At 41.6% G+C, this 17,465-nt stretch overlaps 1 protein-coding gene across 2 annotated transcripts in view; it reads left to right on the top strand.

Moving 5' to 3' along the window:
- The window catches only part of HS1BP3 (HCLS1 binding protein 3), a 51,396-nt gene that overhangs the window by 23,112 nt on the left and 10,819 nt on the right, over positions 1 to 17,465 (top strand). For both annotated transcript variants that reach the window (XM_019613308.2, XM_003204532.4), the window contains exons 5-6: positions 9,242 to 9,393; positions 9,921 to 10,056. In XM_019613308.2, the coding sequence (XP_019468853.1) occupies positions 9,242 to 9,393; positions 9,921 to 10,056 (288 nt within the window). The remainder of the gene's footprint in view (positions 1 to 9,241; positions 9,394 to 9,920; positions 10,057 to 17,465) is intronic.

Below are 17,465 nucleotides of genomic sequence, written 5' to 3'. Positions count from 1 at the left end.
GGCTGCTGTATCATTCCTCCTTATGAACCCAGGTCCTGACGTATCCTGGGGATATGTTTTCAGTCTGAAAATTATCATTCTTTCCTCCAACATTGCCACAGGCATTGTAACAGCAGGGAGTAGAAGCTTGAAACGTTGTGCAGTTATTTGTAATTGCTACTCCCCTGCTGTCAGCAGCATCGTTTGTCACTCTTCCACTTGCCCCTCTTCCAGACACAGATCAGTGATAGAATTCCTGCTCCCTTTCTTTTTCAACAGTAGATCCCCCTTGCCAAACTTCAGTTGGTTTCTCTCTGACTAACTGTATGGTTTAATTGTACTAGATTCTCCACAGATATAAAATGGCATAACTGATATACTTTGATTCCTGTCAGGATTTGTGAGTCAGCATGCTGGACCAGAAGATCAGGCTGCATGCCCAGGTTGACACCTGAGTTAACAGCAGCTAATTCTGAAAAGAGCTCTCTGGGGGCTAATCTGGGGCCCTCTCTGCTTTCCACTTCTTGTCCCTAGCAGGGTTGAAGCTACATAGAATCACAGAATATCCTGAGTTCTAAAGAACCCACAAGGATCACTGAATCCAACTCCTGGCTCTACACAGGACCATCCAAAAACCAAACCCTATGTCTGAGTACGTTGTCCCAATGAACTGTGGCAATTGAGCCCCTAAGTTGCACTCCTTGTTCTGTTTTGTTTGCTGCAATGCACGGATCCCCAGCAATTCTAACTTGGGCAGCCCCAGTAGCTGGCAGTAGTACATAGGCAGCTAAGTAGGAGCAAGGAGCAAGGCCTGTAATGAACCACTTGGGTGGAGCCGTGAGCTCTGGTTGTACGGTGGCAATTCTCTGGGGATATAAGTTGATGGAGGCCTTGCTGAGATCATCCATGTGCAATCTCTGAAAAGCGCTGTGGGAGTTGCGAGCAGTGCTGCAGGTGAGTGGAGTTCTGAGAGATTTTTGTCAATAGGATTTTAGAATACTGCTGTGGCTGTTAACACCGGCGCTGAGCTGGATCTCATGCACGAGCCAGAATGCTTGTAAAGGCACTTGATGTCTTTTGCATTCAGTGAGGTGTTCGTGGATTGCTCACCTTTACCAGTTTTCTGCCATTCAGTGCTGACCTCTACAACGTGCTCACAGTGCTTCCCAAGCAATGCCCCCCCATGGCACCTGGCAGGCAGCTGCTGAGTACACTGAGCACAGAGCTGAAATCACTTGTGTTGCAAAACCTTGGGTGCTGAGAAGTCAGGGCAGTTAGCATAAACCAAAATCATTAACTATAGAAATGTAAGTAGGAATCCAATTTTTAAAAAATGGAGAACTATCTCAGCTATTTTTCAGCTTGCAGTAGAAAGAAGCCTCTCGGTAACTGCCTCTGCAGAATCCCAGTGTCTCGCTTAGGAGGGGAAGTCTGCATCTCTGCTCCCCAGTGCCTGCAGTCTGACCTCCAGCAGCGTCTGCAACATCAGAAGGAGCACTTGCATTGTGCAGAAGGCATATCTATGGCCTGGGGAATATTTCACCCGGAGCAATTTTATTTTACCTCCGTTGAAAAAAAAACTAAACCATCTCTAGAGAGGAAAACCACATTTTATTTTTATGGAAAAGGCTTTGATCTCACGATCAGCAGGAGGGGCAGCAGAGGAGCACGGGGCTGCATCTGCAACAACGGTATCACTTAGCTCTGACAGTGACTCCCTGTGTCCTTCCCTGTGTTTCTCCCCATGGAGCCAGCTCCATGTTGTGCTGGTAGGTTTGTGTTACTCACAGCATGGCAGGCAGAGCAGCACAGGGAAATAGTGACCTCTGTAACAGCAGGATGGGGAGTGCTTAGGGAGGGAAGATAATGGAAAACCAGGCTGAAATCTGTCTCCATTCCTCAGGCTCAGTGGAGACACTTCTGTAGTGGTCTGCCTTTGAGAACTAATCCTGCCTGGCTGCTGGTGGGGTTTGCTGAATGCTTTGGTAACTAGCAGTTCGGATGTTGTGAGGGGGGAATTCTCCTGAGGCAGGAGTGGAGTGGGAATTATCTACTGCTGAGGAGCACAGAATGAGGCCACAAGGCTGCCAAACACAGGTAGATGGCAGGAGGGGCCAGTGGATATGGTAGCATTCTGTTGGCAGGGAAGATAAGGTAACAGAAAACAAAACCTTTGCGGAGTAGATGTAGAATAGGCTGCTCATCCTTGCGAGGGAGCACCAAGGTCTTGCAGGTCCTGGTTGTGAGTGCCCAGCACTTCCGGAGATGCAGCATCACCTCCTCACCTGTTTTGTGCTTTTCAGAAATTATATCTAACAAGATACTGTGGTGATATATTCCTGTGTGATGGCTTTTTTTTTTTTTCATCATTTCAGCATCAAAGAAACCAGTTACTTCTGCAAAACAATTGCTGTTTGCGTTTGTCACTTTTAATTGCTGATTTTTAAGAATTCTTATGACAACGTTCAAGGTAATTGTTGCTCTAAATTCAGACACCTCTGGGTGTCCCAGCAATCTGTTTCCAAAATTTAAAGTTTAAAAGTATTTGAAGTATAGAAATTCAGAAATTTTCCATAACCATTTCCATAACCACTGGTTATCACCCATATTTTGGATATTTCATTACCATAAATTGCCCATTTGCCAGGCCCTTTTTCTTGTTTGCTCCCAAGTCTGTTAAGCATGTGACAGATACAAGTTCACCAGCCAATTTTTTTCATACCCTCTTCATCAACACGATTCATATTGATTGTAAATGTTTCATAAAGGGACAGTGTTGACAGATTGATCTCATTACAGTTGTCATATTTATGTTCTTGTTGTGTAGCACATTGTATAGCTCATCTATACTGAACGTAGGTAACCACGTTACAGGCATGCAGCAGAGTACCTGTCCACAGATTTCCTGTCTCAGGAGCTACAGACTAATAGCAATTATTAATCAGTGCAAGAGAGTGGATTTTTTAGCTAAGACTGTAATTTTTGTAGGGTCAAAACATAGATCTGGGGCACCTTAAAAGAGAGAGATAAAACACATCTAGTAGAGTGCATTAAGCCCAAACTGTTCTTCCTAAGTTTTTCCTTATAAAGCTTCCTTTCTCGTTTTTATGTTTATTTAAAATTAAACATGAAAATGAACTTGTCAACATCCTTGTTTATTTTTGGTGCTGAGCAATTACATCTGGTTATCATCTTTGATCAGCTTCAACCTCTTCCTTTTCTCTTCCTTTGATGATTTGCCTATTGTTATTTATGCTTAATTTCATCCTTTTCTTTCCTTCCCCTCCCTCCTGTTTTTCCCCACTTTCCCACTGCAGCATCCTGTTTCCCCTTTACTTGCAGCCTGTGGGCTTTTTCATGAGCCTGATTTGACCAACAGTGGAAATCCTTAGAGTTGAAGCAGAAAAAGAAGAGACGAGAGTGGTCTGGAGGGAAAAAGTACATGATGCAGATGAGGGGAGTAGAGCACTAAAGATGACCAGGAGGCCCAAATGTCCGTCTGGAGGATAATGCAATACTGCAGTTCCTGGGGATGGAGCAAGAAAATGCCTGATACTGGCTAGAAACTTGGAGGAATGGATTGAGGAGGGATGACAAGGGGAAAGAGACAATACTGGACAGAAATTCCAAGGACTTGGCACTGGGAAAAGAGAAGGTGCTCCAGGAGAGGGAAGCAGAGAAGAAATCAGTATTTCTTTTCTCCTGTTGATTTGAAATTGCATCCTACCAGGTGTACAAATAGAGAATTAAAGGCATAAAAAAAGTGTTATGTGCCAAGCCCTGATGCTGGTTCTTACCTTGCTGCTGTTTTAGTAATCTATAGGCTGCTAAGCAAGACAAAAGTTTCTCTCCTCCTCATCCCAGCACAGCAGCATAACAAAAAGAAAGTCTTCTGGTTTCATCCTTCCTTGCTTGATGCATCTGAGAGCCTAGTAAGATGTAGAGATATCTCAGGCTCTCTCTGCAGAAAAGGAGATCTCAGCAATGCTGCCATGAGCTCCATGTCAGCAGATGGTGGGTAGCAGTGCTCCCGTTGTCCTGGTCTTGTTTTGGAGGAGAAAGGTGGAAAGTCTCTGTCCTTGGATAAGGTACCATTATTAACCAATCCTAATGTCAATAAAAAAAAACAAAGCAGCAATATGATTCTGGCAATAATTCAGCAGCTGAATGCTCTTTTAATTACTGACTGTATCTCAATATACCTTTGGCTTCACCCATCATCATGGCAGCGTTCATCAGCCCACTTTTCTTTGCCATGTGCTGTCCTAACACTAGCTGTAATTTGAGCCCTCTGTGACCTCCCTGAAGTCTAAGATGTGTTGAGTAGATATATCGAGGGTGCAGAAAGATGCTTGGCCTTTTTGTTTTTTCCCAAAACACACTTGTGCATGTTACCTGGTATTGCATATTTGAAAACATGCAGCATTAACATGGATGTTAGAATAAGAACTCTTTCACTGTCATCAGAAACCCTGAGGGAACCGTTCTGCTGCTTTATCAATAAAATCCCAAACTCTTGTGAGTATTTCTGGATTTTTCACAGCATTATTGGTGCTGTTGGCAGCCACTTTATTATGGTTGTCTTGTTCTGAACCAGTGACCTTGTTGTAGTTTAATTTGGTCATAATTATATGTGAAACTTGTTTTTTGTTGTCCGTAAAACGTTGACAACAACAAAAGTTGTCAATCTGTGATCTTGTTGATTTTGTTTGAATTACATTGAAAAAAGGTATCACCAGAAAGTGTAAGGACAGATTGTAGAAACTGTGTGGCTTCTTTTATTTGAAGAGTAGGTTCTCCTGAGTGCAGGGCCCAAAATTCTCTTCCCAAAAGCAGGTCCGTGGATGGGAGCTGAAGATGTAGTCCTTCATGCTTTCTTTCTGTCTGTTGCTCTGTTGGAACAATAGCCCAAAGCTCACCTAATGGAGCAGGAGAAACTTCCCCTGCAATTTCATGTTCTTCTTCCACATGATTGCTAATAGGAGATTTACTCATCTATTAAACCCTACCTTATTTTGGGACATGCCAGGGCCATTTAAAGCACTGTAAGTCACTACGATGCCTACGAGAGAAAGATTACTGTGTGAGGTGAAATATCCCTGTGACCAGCACTTGTCACGGTTGCTTAATGCTTCATGCCAGGCTGTGCTGAGCTAGCTGCCTTCGAGTTCCTGTGCTGCATCCTTTGCCCAAAGCAGATGAGAATGACCCCTTTTGTCCTGTCTGTTGTTATCGGGCAGCTATGGAAAATGAACACTGCTGAATGAAAAGAAACCAGCAGATGACATTTTGTTTTCTGGGTGTGCTAGTGTAGAGGATCTTTGTTTTCCCAGAAATGGTTTTCAAGAAGATGTGCTAATATTACTGCTGCTTTAGCAGGAGATCTTTTGTTCAAGCCTGAACGTGGATGTGTGGGAGTTGGGGTGCATTTATATCACTGAGCTTTTTCCTTGTAAAATCGCATGGATTCCTAAAATGTGAGTATGTGTATTTTGAGTAAATCTTTTTTTTTTTTATGCATAACATTCCTTTCCTGGAGCATAATCTTATTCCTGTAAAAAGAAAGAGTCATATTTTCAGTTCAGAGCATTTTTGTCTGTCTGCGTACTGAGATTGCACTTACTGTGAATGCACAGAAGGATAAATACACACAGTAGTATCAGTACTGCATATATTTTAACTCAGTAGTGAGAATGGGTTAGGGACTTCTGTGCCAACCACAGCAGCCACGCGGAGTTGCAGAGCCCAGCTCTGTGATTTAAGCTATGTGTCACCAAGAGTTAGGCGTGGAGATCCAGCATTTCAAAACACAGCAATTGCACATGGAGTGTCTTAGTCATCCTTATTGCTGTTCTCTGCAGCTGACCAGAAAGGTTTTCTGCATTATTGATGTGCCAGTGAGACAGAAAGGCTGCCAAACAAGTGACCTACATTGTGTCTGTAAACAATAACAGGAGAACTGCTCTGAATAAATGGGCTACTTTTGAAAGTATCTCCTGCATCCAGAGCTCTGCTGACATTTTCACAGATGACAATCACGTGGAGGCTGGATTTCAAGTGTACCAATAACCTGGCTAGGAGCATTCACATTCCCAAATTTTTGGTCATCCAGTTTTTGTCCACATCAGTTCAGAAGCTAATCTTTACTTACATTTATTTGTGAGACAATTTTGGCTCAAGGCAAAAGATTGCAGTGTTACTAGAGGCACTCTTGTGGTGCTTCGTGTATAGAAAATAGTGCGTCCAGTTGGGGAAATAAGCACAGTTCCAGAAATCTCTTCAATTCAATGGAGATTTATGACTGGTTTGGTTTTCATTAAGATTCTTGAAGTTAACTACAGTGATCTTTCCATCGTTCACTTGTTCCAGTAACGCAGAAATAGCAATGATATGGATTGCTTTATGCCAGCTGGATGCAGGTAGTTTCAGAATGTCTAAGACTGGGAGTATCTTGAGCTTCAAGCTGGCCATCCTTGCAGCATGCCCACCAGCATGTAGGCTCATCACCAGTGCGTGGGCAGGCAAAGCCACGACTTGCAACAAGCACTCAGGCCAGCTAAGTCAATTGTGAATGCAGAGCCCCAGACAGATTTCCAGGCTTCTCACACACCCTTTCTTGTCTGTTAACCTCTGCTCCCAGCATACAGCCTGGATGGGCACTGCTAAATACAGAACCGTGGGAATCTTGTTTTCCAGTTTGAGACTGACCTCCACGGAGGCCCTGTATGGATATGCTGGAATGACTTGGCAGCCCAGCTGTGGCTTCCTTAGAAGGGCACTGAGGGGAAATGACTTGGAGGCAGAAAAACAACTTCTTCATGTTCCTGCTGGTAGCAGTTGGGCCCTGTGGGTTTGGTCTCATGCCCTGTAACAGTCAGTAGTGTCTCTTGGCAGAATAGAAAGCAAGACAGTGTCTGTAGGCTGGTCTGATGGCTAGATTCAACAGAGGGTTATTACTAAGGCCTTTGAGTCCTACTTATTTTGTTTTACGTCTTATTCCTTATGGTGTTGTTTGATGGTTCTCCACCCTTCCCTTGATGTTTCCCACCATGCTGATACTCTCTGCTGCAAGTACGTCAGCTAACTGTTGATATACTCCTTGCTAACTTCAGTGGGATGGAGAGCTGTTGCTGGGACACGTGTTAGCTCATGTGGAAGTACCTTAGGCATCAGGAGAGCTGCGATCATACTTGCACAAACAAGGTATCTTGCCAAAGGCTTTTTGGTACTCCACAGGTTGGCAAATCTTCATTATGTTATCAGTCACTTCAAAGAATACAATGCAAAGCACAAAACCTGCAAAGATTGTTCTGTCCCCAGTAGATTGGATTGTTTTGTGTCTACTAATTCTACTTTTAATCAATTGGCCAGCTCTCTACAACTCATTTTTACTGTTCTTCTTGTGTCCTATATAACTAATCTCATTTTTTACCTTTTCCTTTGATGTTTAAGCTCATTGGAGTGATCGATTTCTTGCCATAGTTAATAAAGCAATAATTTTGTGTGGAAATCTGTACTGAAAGCTGTCTGGCTTGTAGGTAATACTACTTTAGTTTGTGCACATTTTTGGAAGAAGGCTCTTTCACAAATGCTTTGGTTTGAGACAAGTGCTTGGATCCGACTTTCCAAAAGCTCAAATTCAGAAAAGTCATTCAAGGCATATCCATAAAGAATATACATAGAAAAAAGCAAAGCCATGGAAGTGTTTAAAAAAGGAGGGAGGTTGTACTTTAAATAGATCAGCACACTATCACCATCAACTGCAGATACCTTTGGTATATTGTTGCTGTATTTCCAAATAAGTCTTTATTTCAGTTCTGCATGAGGCTTGTTGTTAGGCCTCTGAAGTGTGGCCTTTCGTGTTGCCAGGAGACAAAGTGATGGTAGCAAGGTAACACCATCCATTAACTTCTGTTTTGTTGATAATAAACTTGTGGAAATAACTGAAAGTAACTGGACTCCACTCTGCATGTAGCTGTATTCAGACAAGAATTTTACAAGGTTCTTTTATGTAGTTGGAATGTATGTGTAATCTTTTGACCTTAGTTTGCAGTTTTGATGACTCTGGCATGTTAAGTGCTGATAATTGGGTTTGCTCTAGGCTGAAGCCTGTCCCACTCTCAGCAAAGAAGGTCAGATCTTCCGTGGTAAGAGGCTCTCTAAGGGGTTGCCTTAGAGGTGCTAAGGCCATTTATGCTAGGAATCAAGATCTTTAAAATACAGCAAATTCTTGGGCAGGACGTGCTGTCCTAAGGAGTTCTATTTCAGCTTAGTTTGCGATTGGACTTTTCATCCAAAGGTTTTTTTCTCAAAATTTTCTCTAGCTCTACTTGAAAGCTGCCTTGCAGTGGCTAGTGGAATGTAATCCCTATATATGAGAGCTTTAGACACATGTTTTTTGTTCCTGTCCTTGTTTAAGCAATATTCAAATGATACCTCTAATCCAAAGCAGTTTTCAGCCTGCTTCTCTATCCAATGTGAAGGGAGGGGGAGATCTTCAGTATCCAAGTATCAGTGTTGAAAGGTGATGGGACTAGTTGTCCTGTGGGAATGTTCTGTCTCTTTCCATTAAGTAGAGAAGAAGCCTAAAAATCAACTTTGTCTCACTGTCCAACTTCAGGAGGCTGAATTTAGAGGCAGTTAATCCTACCCTTGGTTTGGGAAAGTACTGAGTGACATTTGTCAATTCTGCAGGTTGCAGTCTATCCAAAAAACTGTCTTCCAATCCCCACTTTCTTCAACCTAAGGGTGATGTAGACTCTTTTTTGAGGTGTTCTCATAAAATGGCTGACACTGTGATGAAAAGTGTTATGTAGACATCAAACACAGAGTCAGTGACTAGAAGCAGAGTGAAAGGGATCAGTGCAGTTTTTCAAGCCATCCCTTCTCTGTCTCTCTATGACAGTACTGCTGAAGTTGCTGTTCTTCCTTATTTTAAGCTTTCTCTATAAGAGAAGTAAAACTGTTTAAAACAAATGTGATCAAGTGATAGTTATTGCAGTATGGCATTTTTAGCCCTAATCTTCCACTTCTCATTGAGTTCCGTGGTAGTACCTAAGTGTGAGTACAGTTAGAGTATGTCATGCTGACTACCCAGCTCCACATCTTGTTTCTGCCAGTGACTAACAGATGTGTATATGTACCTTCCTCTAATATTTTCCCAGCTTCCCATCTATTTTCAGCATATGGGACTTTGTTAGCCATAAATCTTTCTTGTTAAATGAAGAATTGCAGTTGATCTTCTTGTCTCTTACGTTTTTAGAACTAAAAAAGCAAAGAAGGCATCTGCTCCTCCAGCCAAGGAAGAGAAGCACAAATTAATCATTTTTGAAGAGGAAGTAGACCCAAATGAGGGATTGTTTGGCCCAGAGAAAGATTTCTCATCATTTGGTCCCAAGAAGAAGATGAAAGAGAGTAAACCTTTGCTATATTTGTATATAGAGAGTTTGTTTTGTCTAAAGCGTGTGTATGATTGGACTTTTAAAATATAGTGATGCAGAGTATACACGTTAGATTATGTCTTGGAAATGTTAAGGGAAATTTTATGTTAAAATGTTAAGTCAAAAGTAGGGCAGAATCATTTAGAATCATTTAAACAGGATAAATATAGTTTGGACTATACTATTATAGTCCCCTAGCTGTTCACTGTTTACATTTTGGGTTTGGGTAATACAGATTTTTGGAAGCTGGCTGTCATGACAGTGGCAAGAGTAGTGTGACCTATGTGCAAGAAGAAAAGCAGATTTACCAGTTCTTGGGAACATAACATATTACTGATGTGTTTCCTAGTACTTTGTGGATTGGAAAAATCATTGTATCAAAGGAACTGTCTGCATGATCTTTTTTTCACCCCTTTATTCAGATTCCCTAGTTAGTATTACTGTGATTATTGTTCTGTGTAGTACAGTTTAACTACATCTTTTACTGGTTCCCCCTTCCAGATGTGAAATTATTTGAAGATCCAGACCTTGGTGGAGTGGTGAGATTGGGCGACTCACTGCTGCTGCCAGCTGCCTGTGAGAAAAGGGAGCACATTCCAAACACAGGTCCTGAGGAGGACACTGAGGAACTGCTAAGGTATCTGTTTTCTAACATGACACTTCTGCTTTCTCTGAGCAGTACGCAGGGGTTAAAAATAACTTCCAGTTCAAAAAGCAAAAAACGGAGTCGAGATTAACACCCAGGAAAAAAAGAGGAATTCTGCTTTAGGGTGGCTCTTACACTTGCCTGCTCCCTTGTAAAATGTAGCACAGGAACATAGCATCAACATCACATGTTTTATTCCTGACTTGACTCTCACAAGGCTAGTTTGCCTGCACTGATAATCCTCAGGATAACAAGCAGGATGCCGGTGCTCCGAAAGACTGGCATCACCAGGGAATCTGTGCTGCAGTAAAGAATCAAATTCACACTGTCTGGATTTCAGGCTAGCATCTGAATGATGAGGCCAACTTATTTCAAGCAGCAGTTCTTCCCAGCAAACTTCTGTTAAGATGTATGATTTCAACAGTAGGTACTAAACCCAAGGGAGAAAAGCAGTGTGTGGTTTCCTCTCCTGAAGCAGATAATTTTGCAAGTATTGCTTTTTACCCGTGCAAAAGTGCTACCTATCTCAGCACTAATAACTGGCTTAATTTAAACAGAGGTTAAATTGGGTTAGGTGCCATCTCACATTATATCCTGGCAGCCCACCTGATGTTTATGAAAGCTGATAGGGAAGGACATGACCTAATTCAGTACTGTGGTATACTAGAAGCAAGCATTCTGTGCTTCCAGTGTTTTCATGTGTGCTTTCTCTTCTGCTAGCCATCTCAGCATGCATTCAGATAGCTTATATGGCTAGAAGTGCCTGTTTTAATGCAGTCATTGTATTCATTAGTTGCTAGTGGAAAGAGTTTCTCCAGTTGAGTGTTAATGTCCTTTGCACTGTATGTTTTCACTTCCTCTGTGGTGAAGAAAGGTCTCTGAAGTCTACTCCAAGACCGATAGACTATGCTTTTAAATTGGTTCAGAGTCATCAGTGTTAGCAGCACATTCAGATGATAACGGAAAACCATGAGAAAAGATTCTGTTTCTTATAAATTCTAGTTGTTTTCATTTATTCATGATTTGTCCCAGTGCTTTTGGTAGTTGGCAAGTCATCAAGATCCAACTGGAAGCGAATACATGTAATGAAGCAGAAAATCATGCCTGCTGTTCAATGGGAAAGTTGCTACAGGAGTTTAGAGGCAACTCCTCACTGTGCCAGAGGTACAAGCAAACTTGACCTATTTGGATGCCTAAACTCTCTGAAATTGCCCTAATAAATCTAGCTCACAGTGTTATCTGTACATCCTAGAGTCTGTAGTAGGTTCAGAAATCTTAAACATGTTCGCTGTGCACAGATGAATTAGCTAAATAAAGCAAATATGGTAGCTCTTGACTTACTTAGTGCACATCTGCATGTACCACACAGTCTACTCGTATACATGTGATAGGTCTGAGAAGTGTTTGCCTTACTGGAAAATGTTCTTTCCAGTGAATGATGGGCAGAAATAGGAGAGCACTGTGTAAGGCAGAAAAGGGAAGAACCTTCTCCTTGCAAAGCAGAGATGGGAAAAAGCTGATGTTCAGAGGAGAACACAGGAGCAATCTAGTCCCTTGTGATCTTTGTAATACTTGAGGAGTTGTAGGAGCAGTTGCACCACAGCATTGCCTGTACAAGAATGAATCTCCCCCAGCAGTGACTTGAAACTTCTGAGGAAGCGACTGTTATAGAGACAAATGAGCCTGCAAAATGTGTGTGGGCTCTGCATGTCACAACATAAGGGAGAAGAGAATATGATAAATGCTCTCATTGCAGATGAAAGACTGTGCTATCTCTGGATGCATGCTCCAATAAAAGAATTACTATTTTAAGTAGAATTATGCACTTTAAGGAGTGTTGAAGTTTGAGAAAGACCAAATTCTCTGCAAGTGCAATGAAAGGTTTGTGGTTTTTTATGGCAAAACACCCACATCTTTTCAAACAAATATCTTCCCTCTTCCGGTCCACTGACCAGCATTGACTGGTTCCTAATTTCTCTGCCTACCACCGAACATCATGTGATGGTGATGGAGAAACAAGGTGAGCTACCTCACTCACTCCTTCCCACCCTTAGGTCTGCTGCAATACTTCAGTGAGGTACTTGTACTTACACATCTCTCCAGAACTTGTGGAAAAGAGATAAATTGCTGTGGTAGGAACCAGCAAGGTCAAATACCAGTGTACTGCCTTCAGAAGAAAGGCACATCCTTCATAGGATACACTTTGCAAAAGAAAGTAATAGGTAACCAAATCTTTCTCCACAGGAATACAGAGGAACCCAAACACCTCTAACAAGTCAAGGGTTCCATTGCTTTCAACTCTTCCAAGGTACAATGTGGCCAACTGCAGTTAAGAAAGGTTAACTGACCAACCCTTTCTCAAGTGTTAGAAAAATTACTCTTGGAAAGGGATTTAGGATTATGCTTCTCCTCTCATTTCCTGGGTTGCATCACACCATATAATGATTCCTTCTGGATGCATTCAGCTTTTTATTAACATTCTCAATGTTCCTGCTACAAAAAACAGTATCCTGCAAACTCATACATGATGGTTTCTCATGCCATCTTGTTTCCTCATCTCTGTCTACCTAACAGCCACGGATGTGCAAAATAAGTTTTCGTGCAACAGGACTGCATCTGACCTCTTCTGCCTCATTAATCTATCTAATCATGCCTGCCTGGTGTGCTGGATCAAGTTTTTGTGAAAAAGCAGTGCTAGAATTGATTGTCTGAATGTTGCAGAAGCTCAGTGGCCCATGGAATTACATAAATTACCACACATCTTAACCTGAAATAATTATCAGAGTTGTCTGAGCAGCCTTTTAGGAGAGACTTCAATTTACTTCACCTTTGATAATGAATAGGGAGTTGAAATGGAAGGAAGCAGCTGTCAGCATAAGATTTGTCTTTTTCTAGTGCTGAGAACAGTGTCATCTAGGGACCATCCAGCTCTTACTTTTGTGCTGAAGCTGCCTTATTCAGTCCATGCTCTTAAAAGATACACATTGTGTGTATTTACAGGCTAATCTCTATGTATAGCTGCAAGTGATGCAAGTGCTCTTTCTGGAGCATGATATTGTTAGAGGTTTAAGGTGTTTGTGAAACTGTATCCTAACAATGACCATTTCTAGCACCGTTCAGTCTATATAGCCTCCCAAACAGGTTTGTTAGGTTAAGGTTTGGCAAGAAACATCCCTAAAACAGGGTTTGTATGTTCTTCATTCAGCAGGCTACTGGAAGGCACTGAATTCAAAGGGCAACAACACTGAGACCTTAAGGCTATCCAGAAGTAATATGGAACACCACCTCCAGCTGCGTATCATGTGAAATACTTTTTCATTGTGCTAAGGGTATGAGAGCAGAACTACAGCTAGAAGAGCTTTGAAAAACTAGTGGGTTTAAATCTAGGTCCTTGGGCAGAGGATTGTTTGGGTTGTGGACTAGTGGTAGAGGAGGCTGCAACAAGTGACTAAGAAATTTCCTGACCACTCCAGGGCAGTTTCTGTGGCTTGCTGGGATCTGGCTATGGGGAAATAATCTTGTTCTGGCTGCTGTAGCTTTCAGTAAAAAAAAAAATAACTACACTCATTTTTTTCCTCCATTTTGATGGATTTTCTTTGCTGCCCAAGAATACTTTCTGTAATGGTTTTCAAGCATTAATTTTGTTCCTAACATTTTTCTTGTGATGCATAATAATGCTACCTACCTACAGTGGAAGAGCTACCAAGTGAGCTTGGCCAACAGAATAGAAAGGCTATTGCCAGATAGGAAACATTAATTCTTGCCTCGCTCTTAGTTACATGTATGGGTTGTGTGAAATAAAGTAGTGACCTAGATTCCTAGTCTGTCTTAGTATAACAAGAGACCTTTTTGCTAAGTTCAAGAGTCAGCAGATTTCAAACATTTTGCCCCAGGGTACTTGCGTTTTTGACAGCCATCTTCACCCAGAGACATAGAAACTGTTCCCAACTATGCCATAGGCTGGTGACAAGGGAACTGTTCAGAGAAGACAGAGAAAAAAGTTTGAACTTCTTCAGGGTAGGGAAAAATGTAACCAACTCTCTGGTTCAGACTGTAAGAACAACTGTCTCCTTCTTGGGTGAGTGACCTAATCAGTAGGCTGTTACCCTCAGGGAGCTTCTTGTCAGTATGTAAGTGTAGGACTTAGGTGTACTAGTGAGCCTGTTCTCCAGCCTTAGGGCAAGCAGCACCATCAGGCTGCATCCATGCTTTGGACTCATCACTTCTAGAACAAAGAACATTGCAGCTGCAATGGTTCCTGTCTTTTGCCAGTTCATGAGCTATGCCTGGAAGCTTTTTGGAAGAGGGCTTGTCTAACCCAGACCAAAACTGTGCTGCAGGTTTTTCTAACAGTTTAACAATGCTGACTCTCATGTTCCAGATATATCTTGTGGCACTGTTTGAAGTACCAATATGAACCTACTTGGAATGGACTGCAGGGGAAAGCAGGAGCAGGTGGACAGTACCTCCTACACAGCCCCCTGTGCTGTCCCCTCCTGTTAACTCCAGCCTATGTGATTTTCACAGGCCATGCTGTCTCTATTGCCCATTCTAGATGTAATGGTACTTCAAAGCCTTTTCTCTATCAAATATGTGATTTTACATCTCTTCCCTAACACCTCAGTAAAGAATATGTTGTGCACAGAATTAACGCCAGACAAAATAATGGTAGTAAGGTACAGAAAGATAAAAAGTCTGTTCTGCAAGAGCTGTTGTAGTTGCATAACGCAGCTTCAATTCTGATCCTTTTGGATACTTTAGCAAATTATGGCAGTCTTTGTCTCTTGCTTTCATTACTAATTCTCCTCATTAGAACATTCCTGGCAGGTTGAGGAGGTCACTGTTCTCATCATGCTAGATGCTGCATGCACAGATTGTTGTTCTCGTCCCAGAAGTTTTGTCCAGACAGAATGGAAGATGAGAAGTGATATCTAAAATGCTGATGTTCTGATGGCAGCTATCTTTGTCTGCAGCTCAGGAGTCTTTCACTCCCTTGCAGTCCACATGCTAGCAATTATACTGTAGGTCTTTGTGACAGTCTTTCTTTAATAGGGGTTTTGATTGCTTTCTGTCCAGAAACAATGAGATTTTCCATGAAAAAAAAAGTCTGTGAATCAGCACAAACAGTATGGCAGGAATTTTAAACAACAGTGGTGCTGCTTTTCCATTACAAAAAAAAAAAGGAGAGAAAGACTAATTAGAGAATGATTAATTACATGGATTCTGTACCTGATTGTCTGTAACAAAATGGGGGATGGAAGCAGGAAGGTTCTTCCTTTAATCTGCTTGTTACTTTTAGAATATTTGCTTGATTTTTTTCTTCTACCTCCTCCTTGCCTGGAGTTAAATATGGTGGTAGTTACGCACTGTAACAATTCATTTGCTTCTCAAGAAACGGGAGTCCTTGTTCTATTTCTGCCTCAGGCATTTTGCATTTTACCTCTTTAGTTTTCCAAAGACAGTTGTGTCTCACATGATCAAACAGCAGTGGATGAAACAGTTTGCCTAATGCTGCAGCATGAAAAGCAGGTTTTGAAACAAAGATCACATTATTTGCTGTGTCCTCTGTAGAAGATTTTTCTCTCTTACAGAGCTCTTTCAAAAATCCAGGCCAGAAATGCAGCTTTACACTATCAGTTTCCAGACTGAAAAATCAGATTTACAGAATTGATGACCAGCAAGTGTATTGCCAACGACATAGCAAGAAAAAAAGTATCTGAGCTGCGTCTTTTGGAGGTGTTTGAGACTGTGGTTTTGTTGCTGTGGTTAGCACAGAAATTAATATAGAGCCACGAAGGAGTAGATAATTCAGCAAGCTGTGACTTCTGATCAGGTTAATTAGCTGTGTCTACTGCTGCCCCTGCTTGGTAGATCAGCTGCCCTCTTCAAATACTGCAGCTGGCTCAAAATCATGCCAGCTTCATACGATTTGTATGTGTATGTCTGCATTGTCCATCTGCTTATTATGGTTTCTGTTGTTTCTGACCAAAACTTTATGACGTGAACACTGATTCATTCAGTATTTGTTTATGCCAACCTGGGAGGCATCAGATTAGCTAAAGAAAAGTAGGCTTCAAAAATACCAGCTGTAACATGTCCTGTTTGTTATGCAGCATAGAGAACAAGAACATGTCTTGACAATGTGATCACAGGTGTGATATCTCTTGGATATCACAGTTTGCAGCAAATATTTGGGCTTAAATGAATTAATTTCTTCTCTGTAGATGAGGGATTCAGAAGGAAGCAAGATACTCACAATGTGTTTTGTAAGTTAGGTGGGATATAACACCTACAGGGAGTCATGGGACCCAAAAGACATAATAAATCTTATTATGAAATTAAAACAGAATATAGTCTTCAGAATTACTTGAGGGTTGAAATCTGAGCTATATAACAGCAGAAGCACACGAAATACAAAGTGTACAACTAGAGCTCATAGTGCAGAGTTCTGGGACAGTGTGTGTGCTCTGTCCATGAGTTTGTTTGATTAGGTATTTCCTAGATGTATCTATTAGTGTCCAGGCAGTTGATTTTACAAGGTGGTTTAAGCTGACCATATTTGGTTTTATTTGACAGTTACAGAAAGCTCTGACTTTGAGAAAGCTGTTAGAAACAGCAAACATCCAGCTCATCCTCCCTGCTGGGAACACTGTGCCACCTCCTGATGTGCTGTAAGCGAGAGGGGGGGCTGCACAGGTACAGCAGTCTCCTTTCCCTTTTAAGGTTCACTTGACAAGACTTTCTTATCCTCACAAGTCCTGCAAGAATGAACAAAGTAAAACTACTCAAAGGCAACTTTAACTGAGAAGAAAATTGAAGTCTTGTTAGAGTAACTCCTGTACCTTAATTTTATTTATGTAGTTCATATCCTGTTGGGCTGCCCTATCTTAGGCTGTGGCAGAAGGAGTTTTACTGCAGGCACTGTTACAGCTTTTTAATGGGCTGTTTCAGTTGATGCTGAAGTTTGGTAAAAACAGTTCTTGTATCAATGCTTGTAAACAATTAAGCAGCTAGATCGTTTTACTGCTTTAGACACTGCAGTCTAAAGCATCGAGTAAGCATATCCCACTAGAGCTGGAGTCTGGCATGGAGATGCTGTCACATTACAAACCTGGTCCCTCATGTATGTTTTTGCTTGCACTTCTTACAGTTAAGCTTTCTTTAGTTCTTTGTTTAGTTTTTATATGGTGCAATAGAGGTAGAGCCTTTTGCAAATCTTATATTTTGTAAGCATATATGAGGTATGCATTTTATCAGGGGTTTCACTTCTGTAGCCAGTCATTACAGAGCTGATTATCTGCATGGATTACCATTTGGGTTTTGACTGCGTAACAGTGATTGATCAGTAAAGCCTTTGGGAAATTAACAACTGTGTTTACTCCAGATGGCATTTTGTTTGA

This window comes from Meleagris gallopavo, chromosome 2, assembly GCF_000146605.3.
Source record: "Meleagris gallopavo isolate NT-WF06-2002-E0010 breed Aviagen turkey brand Nicholas breeding stock chromosome 2, Turkey_5.1, whole genome shotgun sequence".
Lineage (NCBI taxonomy): Eukaryota > Metazoa > Chordata > Aves > Galliformes > Phasianidae > Meleagris > Meleagris gallopavo.
The sequence above is the reverse complement of the archived record's forward strand: the minus strand, read 5'-3'. Positions and strand labels throughout refer to the sequence as shown.